Source organism: Colletotrichum lupini, chromosome 3 (genome assembly GCF_023278565.1).
Source record: "Colletotrichum lupini chromosome 3, complete sequence".
NCBI lineage: Eukaryota > Fungi > Ascomycota > Sordariomycetes > Glomerellales > Glomerellaceae > Colletotrichum > Colletotrichum lupini.
Window position 1 is genome coordinate 2,011,753 of NC_064676.1, and position 15,054 is coordinate 2,026,806.

A 15,054-nucleotide genomic window follows, 5' to 3' on the forward strand; every position below is an offset into this window, starting at 1 on the left:
AAATAGTATAATTAAGCTCTGCGCCGCTTATTATTTTTAAATAAAAGGCTACTAGGTATTATAACTTATTATCCTCTTATTATTATAATAGCGCTCTAGTATATATTAAGTTAAAAGCGTTAGTTTTTAGCCGCGTTAGTAGCTCTAGTTTAAAGTAATAGAGGATTAGCGCCGACGTTAGCGTTAGCTTTATAGCCTTAAAGACCGTCTCGTAGTTAGTACTAAAGTTAAAAAGAACTCCCTTATTTATTAGTTTTATAAGGGGCCTAGCTAAGCGGCCGTAATCCCTTATAAATCTTTTATAAAAGTTATAAAACCCGAGGAAAGACTAGATACCCTTAAATAATATAAGTAGTTTCTAATCTCTAACTATAAAGACTTTCTCCTTATTAAGCTATATACTTTTTATAAAAACTACGAAGCTTAGGTACTTTATAGAGGTAACGCTAAATTTATACTTTTTAATATCTATTTATAAGCCTACTTTCTATAAGCGGTCTAGTACTTTAGTAACGTGCTCTTAGTACTAAAAGGGGTTGTTTAAAAAGATTAAGATATTATTTATATATGCCATATAGAAGTCGTCTAGGTACTCTATTAGTATCTTATTTATATATTATTAGTACGTAGTAGGCCCGTTATAGAGCCCGAAGGGTATTACTTTATACTTATATACCCTATAGTAGGTTCTAAACGTCGTTAAGTCCTTAGAGGCTAGGTCGAAGTAAATATAGTAAAAGGCCTACTTAATATCTAATTTAGTAAATACCTTCGCCCTACTTAGCTACGCGAGGGTCTCGTTAATAAGTAATAGTAAGTAGCGGTCTTTTTTTATAACCTTATTTAGCTTATAAAAGTTAATATAAAAGCGTAGACTACTATCGTACTTTTTTATAAATAGCGTCGGCGACGCAAAAGGAGTATTACTTAGCTCGATAAATCCCTTTTATAAGTACTTTAATAAATAGGCTCTTATAGCCTCTAGCTCTAGTACCGACTACTTATATAAAGAGTAGTAAGTTAGCTTCTTTTTACTACTATTTAAGAGCTCGATTTTATAATTATATAGCTTATAAAGTATAAGTATATTACTAGCCGCTTTATTAAAAACATCGGTCTAGGGCCGTAAGTACTTTAGTAAGTTAGTTATTATAAGGTCGTAAGTAACCTAGTCGTTATTATATAAGGGGTCCGCCTCCTCCTTTTTATCCTCTATAATATAGTCTAGCTTATAAAGTAATATAGAGCCTATTTTAACATCGTTCTGCCTTAGGTTCTTTTTAAATACGGGAGCGTTAATAAAAGTAATATCTATTTATAACGCTACTAAGTATAGTTTTTACTATCTAACCCTCTTTACGGGGGCAATAGTAATACTATTAAGGGCGCGTTCTATCTTTTTTATATCCTTAGCCTTGTCTAACTACTATATTTAACGGGTTATTATTTTTAGTAGGCGTAATAATATCCTAATCGGCGTGCCCTTCGCCCGCTACTACTAAAGCTTTTAGTTATAGTAAGTTATATTTATCTTAAATAAGTCCTATTAGTAGTTAGCGTCGATTTAATATTATATATTAATAACTTCCGGGGTATATAGGTCCTCGATATCCTTAATAATAGTAGAGGGCGTTTTTTATAATAATAAGTCCTTAGGTTATATTAACTGTTAGTAGTAAATATTAGGGTTTACCCTATAGTATTCGAACTACTTCTACCCTAGGATTAGGTCGTAGCGGCCCGTATTAAGCTAAAAGAGGGGTACTTTTAGAAGGACCCGTTAATTAATATATAAGTTAGCGGTTTATATTACGCTAGTATTATCTAATCGCTCTCTATTAAACCTAGTAATAGGGATTAAGTATAGTAATTTACGGGATAGGGCTGCGTAGAACTATTATAATAAAGGGGTTATGCGGTTATTTATAAATCCGTACCTATTAGCTCTCGTATTAAATAAGGCTCTTAAGTAAATTCTATATTTATTAAATACTAATATAAGCTCTATTTTAAGGGGCTAACCCCCTACGAGATTTTATAAGTTTACTAAATTAATTACTAATCTTCTATCCTTTTTATACATATCCCCTAGCTAGGAGTTTATTTTTACTAGGGGGTTTAGTTTTCCGAACCTAACTCTATTTTAGTAAGGCCCGTAGTAGTATTAATAGCGGCTATAGTAGTCTTTAGCTTCTTAGGGTAGTCTTTAGAGATATATCTAGTATTATTATAAATAAAATAAGCGCTATTATCCTTAAGCTTTTAATATAGGGCTTTAGGGATCGTTTTATGAGTAGAGGTACGACCTCGGTCCTATTTAGTACTTTTAGTACCTCTATTATTTCCGCTACTTCTATTACTTTTATTATTTTTACTTAAGGTTTAATAAGTTTAGTTAAAAACCTTAACCGCGCGGTCTTTTATAAAAAGGGGCTATATTACGTTAGCTAGCTAAGTAACGTACTTAGTATATTTTTAAAAAGTAGCCGTATTATTTAAGTACTTCGATATAGCCTAGTTATAAAAATATATAAGTAGCTTATTATAAAAACGGCGCTTTTACTAGGACTTTAAAAGCTTATTAATATACATAAGCTTAGCAAATATAGAACGCTTTTAGTAAACGTCTTTAAGCGTAATTATAAATACGTCTAGCTTATAGCTAGCGTCGTTTATAGTAATTAGGCTAATATAAACCGACTTAAGCTCGTAAAGTAGCTACTCGGCTGTAGTAATCTTATTAAAGGTTAGTAATAAGTATATAAACTCTATAGTACTATTTCTAATCTTATTAATAATATACTTTAAGTAGTACTTATCCGTACTATAGTTAGCGTTCTCTAAGCGCTTTATAATACGCTAGAGTTAGTAATCGAACTTAAAGTTAGTATTATTATTTATAAAAGTAGGTACGTTAGGTATTTTTTAAAAGCTATAAGTAACGGGATAGGACGAGGCTAGAGTAGTTTTATAACTACCCTACGTTTTTAAGTATATTAGCTATTACTCTAGCGCGCTAAGGGTAGTAGTGTCCTAAATAGAGCTAGCCTAAGAGCCGTTCTCTAATTATTCTAGCTTTTTAGCTATAGCCGCATTACTAATATAGGCTCGGGTAAGGGCTTTTTTTATAATACGGAGCTCTATAATAGTAGTACGCATAAGGTCGAGGTTTTTATAAGTTATTATATATAGGCGCTTAGTATTATTACTTAACTAGCCGATAGCGGACGCTAGGACCTACTCTAATTAGTACTAAGTAATACGTATTTTTAGTTACTATTTAATCTACTTAAGTAGGGTCTTTCCGTTATTTTTAAAGTATAGCTCTTAAATAAGGTCGAGGTCGATATACTACTTAATATTCTTTTTAAAGAGGATATCGTCGCGGATATAAATAGGTAAAGTAAGCTAGTTAGCTATGTTACTAAGGTACGCTAAGTAATCGGCCTAAGTAATAGAGGGTAAAAAGCGCTTTACTAGCTAGTCGAATAGCGCGACTTTTAGGTTAATAACTAAGAGCTTAGCGCCTTTATTAGGGCCTATAACGCTCTATTAGGACTTATAAAAGCGGCGGCTCTACTAGAAGTCGTTAGTATAAAGGGAGACCTAGCCTCCCTAGCTATATCCTCTAACTATCGTATTTAGTAAAGGGGGTATATATTTAAGAAGTATTAATTACGCTATTTATATATAATTAATTTAACTAGCTATTACTTAGCTCTCTTATACGCTTTTTTAATAAGGGTAGCTAGTAATTAATTAATTAAGATATTATCGTTCCGTTTCTAAAGAATAGTTAATTAAGTAATATTAAGTAGTATTACAAAAGGGAACTCGAGGTAGGTTAGAACGTTACTATATTAACCTAATTAACTAAAGACTTAACGTAAAGAGGGAAAAAATAGAATAATAGGCAGAAGCTAGTAGGCTGGCCCTTTGGGCCTAGCGGTCTAGCTCGTTACGTAACTACTAGGAGCTCAGCCTCGCAGCCTAAGGCTGAGCCACAGGGCCCACAGGGCCCTGGTGCCCACTGCCGTAATAATAAGTTAATAAAAAAGAAATTCCTAGTACTGGGTTATATTATAGGTTGTGCTATTAGATTACTAAGGGTAAAAGTAGGGTTAATATAATATGTTAAGTAGTAGTTAATTCTTCTAGGTAATATGGGCAGAAGCCCCTAATATAGGCAGAAGCCCCTAGGTATAGTTGTGGCTGGTCGCCACTAGTTGTGGCACACAGCCTGTGGCTGTGTAGTGTGGCATGCAGGTTGCGACAGCAGAAATTCCCTTTCTGGGTATTCAGATCGTGATCGGTGGGGTCTTGCACTGTGCTTGCTCCGGTCTGAGTCTCTACGCAGTAGTCTCCAACGCGGAACGACTGGGACCAAGTGAGGTTCTCGAGTTTCTCAACAAAAGGTGTGGGTGAAAGGATAACAGGCGAGAGTCGCGGGAGTATCGTCCGACGCTACTGTCAATTGACGGAAGAGTCGAACAGCTTGACTATCTTGTTCTCTTGGAGAATGGAAATTTGCTGCAATCGTTCGCGACAAGACAAGATAAACATATCGTGAACGACGAGATAGTTATGCTCCTCTAGCATATCGCACTGTACGTAATCCACCCAATTGCCTGATTCCATCACCCTCTCCAACAAAAGATCCAAAATTCTTCTCGTCGGAGAAAAGAGGTTCGTGACCTCGGCATCAGGTAGGCATGTCCCCAGCAACTATGCCGCAACCTTCTCGCAGCTCTCAAGTACACAGCATCTCACGATTGGTCAGACAGCGCACCTCTTTCCCCAAAACGGAAGATCTCTGGGGGATGATATTTGATGAAGTAGAGCCAGCGCAACAGCGGCGCGCACGCGAAGTCTTTTTTGGTCTTGCTGTGCTGTGCTGCCGTGCATGCTGCGCCGTGCATGTGCAGGTGGGTGATTTTACAACCGACAGGGGAGGTTTCTTAGCTTCGCCAAGCAGCGGATCCCCGCGGCTCTCGAAACCACACCTCCCATCATCGACCTTCTCCAGGGATCATTGAGCCCCGGGTAGGTAGTCGTCCATCTCTTTTCCTCGTCCAGTCTCCGCGTGGCGGGTACGGTTCCATGCACAAAAAGGGTTTGGGTATCGGTTCAGCGAGCTTCCGTTGCACGACAGCCAACAGGTTGCTTCTCGACTCGTACTGAGAGTGAACTCGGGAAGCTTTTACATAGCATACAGCTGGACCACGTATACTAGTCCCATAAGATACTCTCGTTAGACGCTCACCTTGTGATACGATTTAAGAAAATTTAGAGGAAGAGACCAATGCATAAGAAGCGTGAAGCCTGACACGGGACTCTGCACTAAGCCAACTCAGGCCTACGCCAGTTCACTCGCCATGTGGCTTCTACGCCGCCGCTAGCACACAAGGGCAAGTGTTTCGGCCGCGGTGGATGGTCCACGGAGAGAACATCGATGTCCATGGTGTAATGAATTTTTGTAGGGATGTGAGCACTTGGGATGGTCCTCTTTACCGAGGAGGGAGAGAGGGGGGCGGGGAAAGCCCACCTCAATGTACACTGACCAACCATTCGTCTTTGGTTTGATTCTCTCTGGCCGTCCGCGGGCTGCTGCCATCGATGGATCATGGATTGTGACGGATGGAGGATGGGTGATGGATCATCACATTGGGGGTTCTTGGCATTTTGTGTCTTTGATTCTCTCCTCACATTCCTCGTCCCCTCGTCCTTCGACCCCGTCCCCCTCCCCCATTGTCTCCAGCACTGGCTAGTCTCAAGCAGACCCCTAGCACTGCACTCCGAGGACCCCGTACCGAAGCTCGAGAGAAAGAGAGACGGTACGGATAGACGGATTTGGGGGGGAACAAGCTAGGAACGGTAGACCAAGTGGGGATGAGCCCATCGTAGTAGCTAAGGGTCAATGAGGTGTACTTTTACTTTGTACTCTGTCACTGCTTTCATACATCCTTTTTAGCTTATTCGATACATACTTAATACTTGTAGTCTCAGCTTTCCACCCTCCAACATCAGACCTACCCACATCAGATGGTTATGCCTTCGTTGCCCAAACTTGGTCTTCTTTTTGTCTACAACTGGAGCGGGTTTTCGATTTATCCCGTTCCTCCGTACATAAGCTATCGGGTTTTGCGTTCACCGGTCTCGACGAGTTCCTGGAATATAGTCACTGCGCCGTCCTCTGTCGACTCTCTCTCTCTCCACCTTTTTCCTGCGTTACGACATTTGACGACTGCACGTCAACTCCCACTCGAGCAGTACCGGAAAATCAACCCATCTTCGCCAAGTTAAAGAGACGTTACTCGAATTTGTCTCGCCCGTAGGCGATCCTGCATCTCAGATTCCAGACTCGGACTTCCACCCTCCTTACCACCGAATCTCGCTAGACGACACGTCCACAGGAATCCACTCACCATGGGTCTAGTAGACCATGCCCTCGAGTACCTTACTCTCAAAGTCATCTTGGTCTTTGGCGCAATAGCTTGGGGTTTATGGGTAGCCGTCAAGCGCTTCGATGAGACCATACGGCTGCGCCGCCTGGCACCCGGCACTCGTGGCCAGTCCCTCAATGCCCGTTTCCCCGGTGGTGAGTTCTTCATGCTATCCGCGATGTAACTTACACATTCGGTGGTCAATGTACTTGAAAACCCCTTTCATCAATGGTTCTGGTTACTCACATTCCCCTTCCCCATTAGGCATCGACTTCATCTTCAAGGCCGTCCGCGGGACAATGACACACAAGAACGTCGAGTTCTGGAAGGACATGCTCTCCAAAGTCAAGGGCTGGACCGGCGAGAAGAGGATTCTCGGCCTGCGCATTGTCTTCACCGCCGACCCGGAGAACATCAAAGCCATCCTCGCAACCCAGTTCTCCGACTACGGCAAGGGCGAGCCCTTCCATCAGGAATGGAAGGAGTTCCTTGGCGACAGCATCTTCACCACCGACGGTGACCAATGGCACGCCAGCCGGCAGCTCATCCGACCTCAATTCATCAAGGATCGCGTCAGTGACTTGCACTGCTTTGAGTCGCATATCCAGACCTTGTTCAAGGCTATTGCCAATGGCGGTGCCTTGGATGGAGAGGATCAGGTCGTCAACATGGATGCTGTTGACGGCAAGGTCATGGACGTCTCGGACCTCTTCTTTCGATACACCTTGGACGTGGCCACCGACTTCCTCCTGGGCCAGGATGTAAAGTCTCTCTCGTGAGTTCCACACCACCAAACCTATACAGCACCACAGACTAATACGGGACCCTCCAACAGGACCGTCAAGCAAGAGTTCGCCGAAGCCTTCAACGAAGTCCAGCGCGTCCAAAACATCCTCGCCCGCGCCGCCAAACTGAAACCCTTCATCCCCCTCTTCTCCTTCCGCGCCGGCCTCAACGTAATGAACGACTTTGTCAACAAGTTCATCGAGCGCGCCCTCCGCCTGAGCCCCGAGGAGCTCGCCTCCAAGACGAAATCTGACCAAGGGTACACCTTCCTCCATGAGCTCGCCAGCTTCACCCGAGATCGCAAAGTCCTCCGCGACCAGCTCGTCGCCGTCCTCCTGGCCGGCCGCGACACCACCGCCGCCTCCCTTTCCTGGACTCTATACGAGCTGGGCCGCCACCCGGAAGTCGTCCGCAAGCTCCGCGCCGAGATCATCGAGCAGGTCGGCCTCGACCGTGAACCCACGTACGCCGACCTCAAGAACATGAAGTACCTCCAAAACGTCATGAACGAGGTTCTCCGCCTCTACCCCGTCGTCCCCTTCAACGTCCGCCTCGCCCTCAAGGACACGACCCTCCCCGTCGGCGGCGGGCCCGACGGCACCTTACCGCTCGCCGTGTGCAAGGACACGCCGATCGGGTACTCCACGCTCCTGATGCAGCGCCGCGAGGACCTGTACCCGCCCGTGTCCGAGACGTTTGCGCACCCGGAGACCTTCTCGCCCGAGCGGTGGTACCACTGGCAGCCCAAGCCGTGGACGTATATCCCCTTCAACGGCGGTCCCCGGATCTGCATCGGGCAGCAGTTTGCGCTGACGGAGATGAGTTATACGCTGTGCCGGCTGTTTCAGAGGTTTGAGAGGGTGGAGAGTTACATGGATGCCGTTGACGGCGGGAAGCCGACGCTCAAGGCGGAGATTGTGCTGCAACCTGGGGATGGCGTAAAGGTTGCTTTTTGGAGGGCGAAGCAGGGGTGAATGTGAAGGATATCGACGCTGCTGAGAGAGGGAGAGAGTGAGGGAGATACAGCTCGTTTTGCGACGAATATTGGAAAGATATTTGAGATTAGGTGGATGACTGATGATTACGACGAACAATCTCAACACAATACTCTTCCTCTGTACGAGGTATTTGTCAAGACAGCGCCAGACGTCTTCGAAGCGCACTGTAGACCAACTGGTGTGGGAGGTTAGGATAAGCAAACCTCTTTTGTGTAACGGACAAGCCCCACACACAACGACAAGCCACAACCCGACCTTTGTCTCCCCCAGAGACTGAGGCTACCCTGGAGGATGCTGCTAAAGCAGGCGCCTACTTCAAATTAGGAGTAGAGTACGGAGTGAGCAAGAGCGGGTACTCGCGTTGGCAAGCAGGGCTATTTGATAGGTCTGAAGTGAGAGGCGGCCGAGTTGAGAGCGGATTGTGGCTGCTGATCTGCATGGGCGACCATTGTCTTGGTTTGGCACCTTTGGGTTGCAGTGTTTCTTGGAAGCTAGCCTGACGGGAGTCGTGTCAGGGGCTATCTAGTGATTGAAGAGGCTTGCGAGACGGGTTTGGAATCCGATGGCGCCGAAGATCTCTTACGATTTGGATCCGTACTTTTATATATATCTAAGGAACCGTGTGCTCTGCATGGGGACATTCCTTGCAACTGGACCGTCACGTTGTGTGCACATTGCGAAAGATGAATACTACTCCGTTGTGATGTTCGTTATTCGAAAAAAATACCCAATCATGAGTCTGAGCCCTGTCATCTCTCATAAGAGAGCATAACTACCTCTTGTTCTAAGCCCCGTAGTGTGATAGGAAACAGATGACGCGTAGCCTCTGAGCCCACGCTCCAATGTGATGATGATGATGATAATGCTAACCAACCTATAACCCCCCAGACAAACTCATGTTGAAAGCATAGCCAAAATGATGCAGAAGATGATGTGAAGATTCAGAAGCGTGAAAAAAACAAGAAACAAAGCAATACCGCGGGAAACGTGGAAACCAAAGGCCTGCAAATAGTTTCGTTTTTCACACAACTCGGAAACTCTCTTTGATGGCAGCTCCCAGCCTCTGAATCGCCTTATCCATATCCTGCTCGCTGGCCGAGGCGAACGTGGCGCGGAAGAAGAGATCCTTGAGCGGGGTGTCCTGCTCGGTGCGGAACCACGAGCCGCGGGCGCAGAGGACGCCCTTTTCGATGCACGAGTTGAAGATTTCCTCCTCGATCTCGAGGAGGGGGCGGCTGGCGTCGCTGTCCGGGTGGGCGGTGTGGTCTATTTTGAGCCATAGCTGGATACGAGTAGGAAGTTGGTTAGTCTCGGAGCGAGTATCGTCACATGGGGAGGTGTACGTGTCTGGGAGAAAGGAGGACGACGTGAAGAAACTCACAAACATGCCGGCCGCGGGGGGCGTCCAGCTCACGATGTCACGGGGGAGATGCCTCTCGCACGCGGCGAGCAGCCAGTCGCGGCGCTGCGTGTACTCCACGCGCAGGTTCATCAGCCACTGGAGGTACCCCTCGTGGCCCCAGGTCTCGTCGAGCAGCTTCCACACGGCGATCTGCGAGAACCCCGAGGGCCCCTGGTTCGCGACCTCGGCGTGGCGGACGAAGCGCTCAATCACCTGCGCCGAGGCCGTCACCCAGCCCAGCCGGGAACCGGGCACGAGGACCTTGGAGAAGGAGTCCATCCGGAGCACGCGGCCGTCCGTGTCCATGCTCAGCAGGGAGGGGATCAGCGCGCCGAGGAACTCGTCGACGGAGGACGGGGGCGGGGCCGCCGGCGCAGAGGCGTCGGGTCCGGCGTAGGGCTGCATCTGCAGGAAGTAGTACGGCTCGTCTTCGACGATGTAGAGGTCGTGCTTCTGCGCCACGGCGTAGATGGCGCGCCGCCGGGCCGCGGACTGCGTCGCCCCCGTGGGGTTCTGGCCCGAGGGGACGGTATACAGCAGGTGCGGCTTGCTGTGCCCGCCCCGCGCCGCCGGGTCCCAGGCAGAGAGCATCTCGTCCATGGCGTCCGGCAGCAGGCCCTCGGCGTCGACGGGGACGCCGACGGCCTTTACGCCGAGCGGGGCAATGGTCTCGAGCGCGGTGGAGAAGCTGTACTCCTCCGTCAGGACGGCGTCTTTGCGGTCTTTGTCGCAGAACATGCGCAGCGTCTGCTCGAGGGCGGCGGTGCTGCCGACGGTCTGGCAGCACTGCCAGTCGGCGTAGGGAGGGTTGTAGACGAGCTCGGTGTGTTCTGTGACGAAGCGCATCATTTGGGCGGAGCCGGTGGACTGGGTGTAGTTTAGGGCGATGGAGAGGTCGTATTCGGCGTCGGGTGCGTCGCGGACGTCGTATTTGCCGACGGTGATGTCTTGGCCGTGGGCGCCGATGGTGTCGGCTTCGGAGAAGTGCGGGGCCGTGGGGACGCGGACGGAGAGGGAGGCGAAGGGGAAGTAGGCGCTCGAGGGGAGACCGCCGCCGAGGGAGATGAGGCCCGGTTTCTTGAGGTGGCGGGCGGCTTGTTTGAGGGAGCAGGGGTGGCGGGAGAGGGACTCTTTGGAAAGGTGATCTTGAAGGTGTGTCAGTGAGATGTTCAGGAGTGAGACCATATGTGAATGGAGCTTACGGTCCCATCGCTTTGATTTGGGTTTCCCAACGGCCTGTGATGAGAGGTCAGTATAACGTCACTCGAAATCTGAATGCCCTAAAAGAGGAAGCATACGGGAGCCTTGAACATATCGCTGTCTGAGGCGGCGGCCACACCCGCAATCAGCTTGCCGGCCTTGGCCCTGCGTTCCCGGACGCCATCGAACGGCGACGGCTGCTGTCTCTTCTCAAAGGTTGCTTTCCTCTCCACGGGGACGGCGTCTGCCACGGACCTGTCACTCGACTTTGAGTGAAACGGGCGCTGAGAGGCGACGGGCTCCCATGTCGCCGGGGCGCGTTCCCGGCTCCGGCGCCGGAGATCTGTAAGTCGAGATGGGGTGCGAGGAGGGGCAGCAGCTGCTGATAAGGGCTCAGAGGAGGCCCGGCAGACGGAGCCATTGAGGCCACGGCGAGCGGCTCTTGAGTACATGCTTGCGGGGAACGAGTTGAGTTGCAAGATGTTTGAAGAAGAGATGTGTTTACTGTGAGATTTCAAGAGGTGTTGTGAATAATGTTGAAAGTTGTCGGTTATCTCAGCCCGAGTCCAGGGAGCTTTCGAGATAACAAAGGGCGTAAGGCGTATCTGACACTCTACACGCGGGCGCGGGTGCACCAGGTGGTGGGGCAGCCCGCAGCTACCCGCAGCTACCCATGACTCCCCCGCATTGTGCTACTGTTTGCCCGTAATTTTTAGGTAATTAGGGGTTCTCTGACCGCTGCGGGCGCTGTGAGCGTTTCCTTCTTAGTGCTGGTAGAAGACCAGTTTGGGACTCTAGTTGCAAATGTGCTAGATTGCGGGGAGGGAAGGGGGGGATTACCGGCCTGTTGAGGATGGATCGCGTGACGCCGGTTGCGGAGAGAGATGGCGGATCCAGTTCGGCTCCGGGTGGATACCCGAGACTGGGGCCTGTCCGGGGGTACTTGGCCGTCGGCCGGTTGGCGGGACCATCGAGAACCGGGTGTCAGTTCACACATAGCAGTGGGTCAAACGAGATAAGAATCATAATGGACACAGTATCTGTCCGGGATGAACGGCATTCGAGACTGATCCATGTGCTTCTTTACCAAGAGCACAGATGCCTGGCCTTTCAACGAGTCCAACACGCCAGCGCACGGAAATCTCAGATAGCGCAACGGCTTCCATGCGTCACGGGCATGTCGCTGTAAGTGTCAGTCACCGCTAGCTGCCTGCGCCCCCCGTCCGAGACACCTGTCCGCCAGACGTTCGGATGCGCAATCGTCACGAACCCGGATGTGAGAGCCGGCGCCCGTGGACATCGAAGCCCGAAGAAGGCCCCCCTACCGACTCGTAGGTATCCCACACTCGTGCGAGGCCTCGCGTCCCGCATCCCGAGCCCCCATCTTGCGTACTTTGTACCTGAATATCATCGTCAGAGACTTACTCCCCATTCAGCTACCTTGACTTCTACTAATCCTTGGAGGTTGCTGCGGAAGAGGGGTCTCACGAGATTCTGGCACCGAGCCAACGGGTCCTGAGTCCTGACGCCAAGGGTCTGGCGGAGCCCCAGCCACCCGTCGTTCACCAGCCACGCCATTTTCGACGCTATCCACCAACCAATCAGAACCTTTGAATTCATCCCAACCTCCCCTCGTCTCAACTTTCTTTCCAGGACAGCCAATCCGAGTTGGACGGACAACGAACAGGGAACACCACGTAGCGGCACCGCGGAACAACGGCCACTGATTGCCTTTCGTCCAGTGCAAGAAAAACATGGAAAACATCTCGATGTTGATGTCCCTTCATTTCCACCCATCAACCATCCCCCCACACCCTCTTGGTAGGTAGTAAGGTACTAGGCAAGGTAGACCGTAGGCGGCGCATGGGGTGATGAATTCTCTTGGACTATTTTCCAAGGCCCAAGGCCCGAAAAAACTGCTTGGAACCCTAGAGGACAAGAGGGAAAAAGGGCCCTGCGCGGCCCGATGACGCTACTGCAGCTGCCAGTGGCTGGGCACATGGAAAATGATTGGGAACATACGGAGTACAGACAGCTCAGATCATATAACACCAATCTGCCGCTGCCATTCTATCACGGCCCGCCCGTGTGATGTACAATTTTCCTTGTTCTTGCTGCTGTCAGTTCTCCCTACCTACAGTACCTCGCGCTTACTCCTGTCCACCCACCCCCTCGTGTTGCCCAAGTGCGACGTGCCACGGACTTACACGGATCCTTGTCTGCATCTTCTTTCCCTGTGACGTCGCCAGCTCCCAACCGGCCTTGGCTTTAGGTCGCAGCGGGCTTTTTTCTTCTTCCACGGCGGTTCGACTTGGAGATTCTCTTCAAGTGGGAGGAGACTTGAGTTAAACCTCTCTTCCTCTCTTTCACCGACGACTTCACCCTCGACCTCCCGAGTCTGTAACACCCTTGCCCTCCACTGGTTCTCTGCGGTGGAACCCTCACACATCCAAATCACGCAATGCTCTTCTCAAGGAGACTATTCGCCGGCCTGACGGCGTTGGCAACAACAGCTTCAGCTCAGACGTATTCATCGTGTAACCCCCTCCAACAAAGTAAGTCTTAGTTACCGTCACACGATGCCACCGACAAGCAACATAAGGTACTAACCTATCCCCGCTCTCCAGCAACATGTCCCGCCGACACAGCTCTCGGCATGGCCATCCACGTCGACTTCACCCAGGGCGCCGTCAACTCCTTCGCCGCATCAGGTAACCCGACCTACGGCTCCGACGGCGTGACCTTCAGCGTCGCCGCCTCGGGCCAGGCGCCGCAACTCATGTCCCTCTTCTACATCATGTTCGGCCGCGTCGAAATCACCCTGAAAGCCGCCACCGGCGCCGGCATCGTCAGCTCCCTCGTCCTGCAGTCCGACACCCTCGACGAGATCGACATGGAGTGGCTCGGCGCCGACCCGACAGAGGTGCAGTCAAACTACTTTGGTAAAGGCGACGTGACGACCTACAACCGCGGCCAGTTCCACCAGACCAGCAAGAACAACCAGGAGAATTTCATGAAGTACACCATCGACTGGACCTCGGAGCGCATCGTCTTCTCCGTCGACGGCACCGTCGTCCGCACCTTGAAGGAATCCGAGGCCGATACAAACCAGTACCCGCAGTCGCCCATGCAGGTCAAATTCGGCTCCTGGTCCGGCGGCGACCCGGCCAACGCCGCCGGCACGATCGACTGGGCCCGCGGACCGACGGACTTCTCCAAGGGGCCCTTCCACATGGTCGTCAAGGACGTTTCGATCACGGACTACTCGACGGGTAAAGAGTACAAGTACACCGACACCACGGGCAACTGGGGCTCCATCCAGGCCGTCGACGGCCAGGTCAACGGGAACCTGGGGAAGGCGAGCCAGGTCACCTACACCGCCAGCGCGGCCGCCGAGACGGGTTCCCCCGCGCCCACGGTGCCCCGCGGCGGTATCGGCGCCGACGAGTCGGCCTCCGCTACGCAGACGGGTTGGCCTTGGGTCGCGAGCGCGAGACCTACGGGCGGTTCTGTGCCGGACGGATGGCGCATGACGTCCGAGGGCAAGATTATTCCCGACGGCGCGGGCAGCTCGGTGCGTCCTTCGTGTCTGGTCTTGGTGGTGTCGTTTGCTGTCGGTATTTTCGCTTTGACGGGGCGGTAGAAGAAGATGTCATGATACGCTCTCCCCCTCCGCCTGGAGAGGTGTTTTTTTTTTCCGGAGTTTTTTAACATGATGTAATGGATATATGTGGTGGAAGAACATTTGCTGGTTTCTGGAGGCACGATATTAGAAAAACGGACGGCTCACATTGAAAAGAAGCCTATGCATTGGACGGCGTTTGGGGAGCATCAGGGGACGGGAAACCATACGAATTGGATTTGAAACGTATAAGACGCATTACTTTTGTAAATAGAATAGACGCAGCAATTTCCTGCGTGAAGAATCACCCGAAACGAATGGATCGGAAAGCAGTTTATCCAACCGAGTCTTTGCAATTGATCCATTTGGATTGTGATTTCTCGTCGTCGCTTCGAGGAGCGGGCAGCCCGGACGGAGGAACCAGAGTGGGTCTGGGACGGCTAGGCAACTAGAATGACTTTACCGTCCGAGCAAGATATTGGGCGTTGTGGCAGAGTGGTCTAATGCGCAAGACTAGAAATCTTGTTCCTTCGGGAGCGTCTGTTCGAATCAGGCCAACGTCGATATCTTTTGCTTTTTGGGCTATTTTCCCATAGCCTCAAT

General features: G+C 50.0%; 3 protein-coding genes and 1 non-coding gene across 4 annotated transcripts; 3 read left to right on the forward strand and 1 right to left on the reverse strand.

Annotated features, from left to right (window-relative positions):
* Window positions 1–6,426: 6,426 nt before the first annotated feature.
* CLUP02_05331 (cytochrome P450) lies at window positions 6,427–8,203 on the forward strand (the record flags this gene model as incomplete). The annotated part of the gene is made up of 3 exons (XM_049284339.1): window positions 6,427–6,598; window positions 6,708–7,218; window positions 7,279–8,203. The coding sequence occupies 3 exons, from the start codon at window positions 6,427–6,429 to the stop codon at window positions 8,201–8,203; spliced, it is 1,608 nt and encodes a 535-aa protein (XP_049141482.1).
* A 1,045-nt stretch (window positions 8,204–9,248) lies between these two features.
* On the reverse strand, window positions 9,249–11,281 carry CLUP02_05332 (aromatic amino acid aminotransferase; the record flags this gene model as incomplete). Its single annotated transcript, XM_049284340.1, has 4 exons — window positions 9,249–9,509; window positions 9,609–10,774; window positions 10,832–10,865; window positions 10,928–11,281. 4 exons carry the CDS (start codon window positions 11,279–11,281, stop codon window positions 9,249–9,251), a joined length of 1,815 nt encoding a protein of 604 aa, XP_049141483.1.
* A 2,009-nt stretch (window positions 11,282–13,290) lies between these two features.
* CLUP02_05333 (glycosyl hydrolase family 16) lies at window positions 13,291–14,472 on the forward strand (the record flags this gene model as incomplete). The annotated part of the gene is made up of 2 exons (XM_049284341.1): window positions 13,291–13,384; window positions 13,457–14,472. 2 exons carry the CDS (start codon window positions 13,291–13,293, stop codon window positions 14,470–14,472), a joined length of 1,110 nt encoding a protein of 369 aa, XP_049141484.1.
* Window positions 14,473–14,932: 460 nt separating this feature from the next.
* CLUP02_tRNA080 lies at window positions 14,933–15,014 on the forward strand. Its single transcript has one exon. It is a non-coding gene; the product is annotated as a tRNA-Ser (tRNA).
* The last annotated feature ends 40 nt before the right edge of the window (window positions 15,015–15,054 follow it).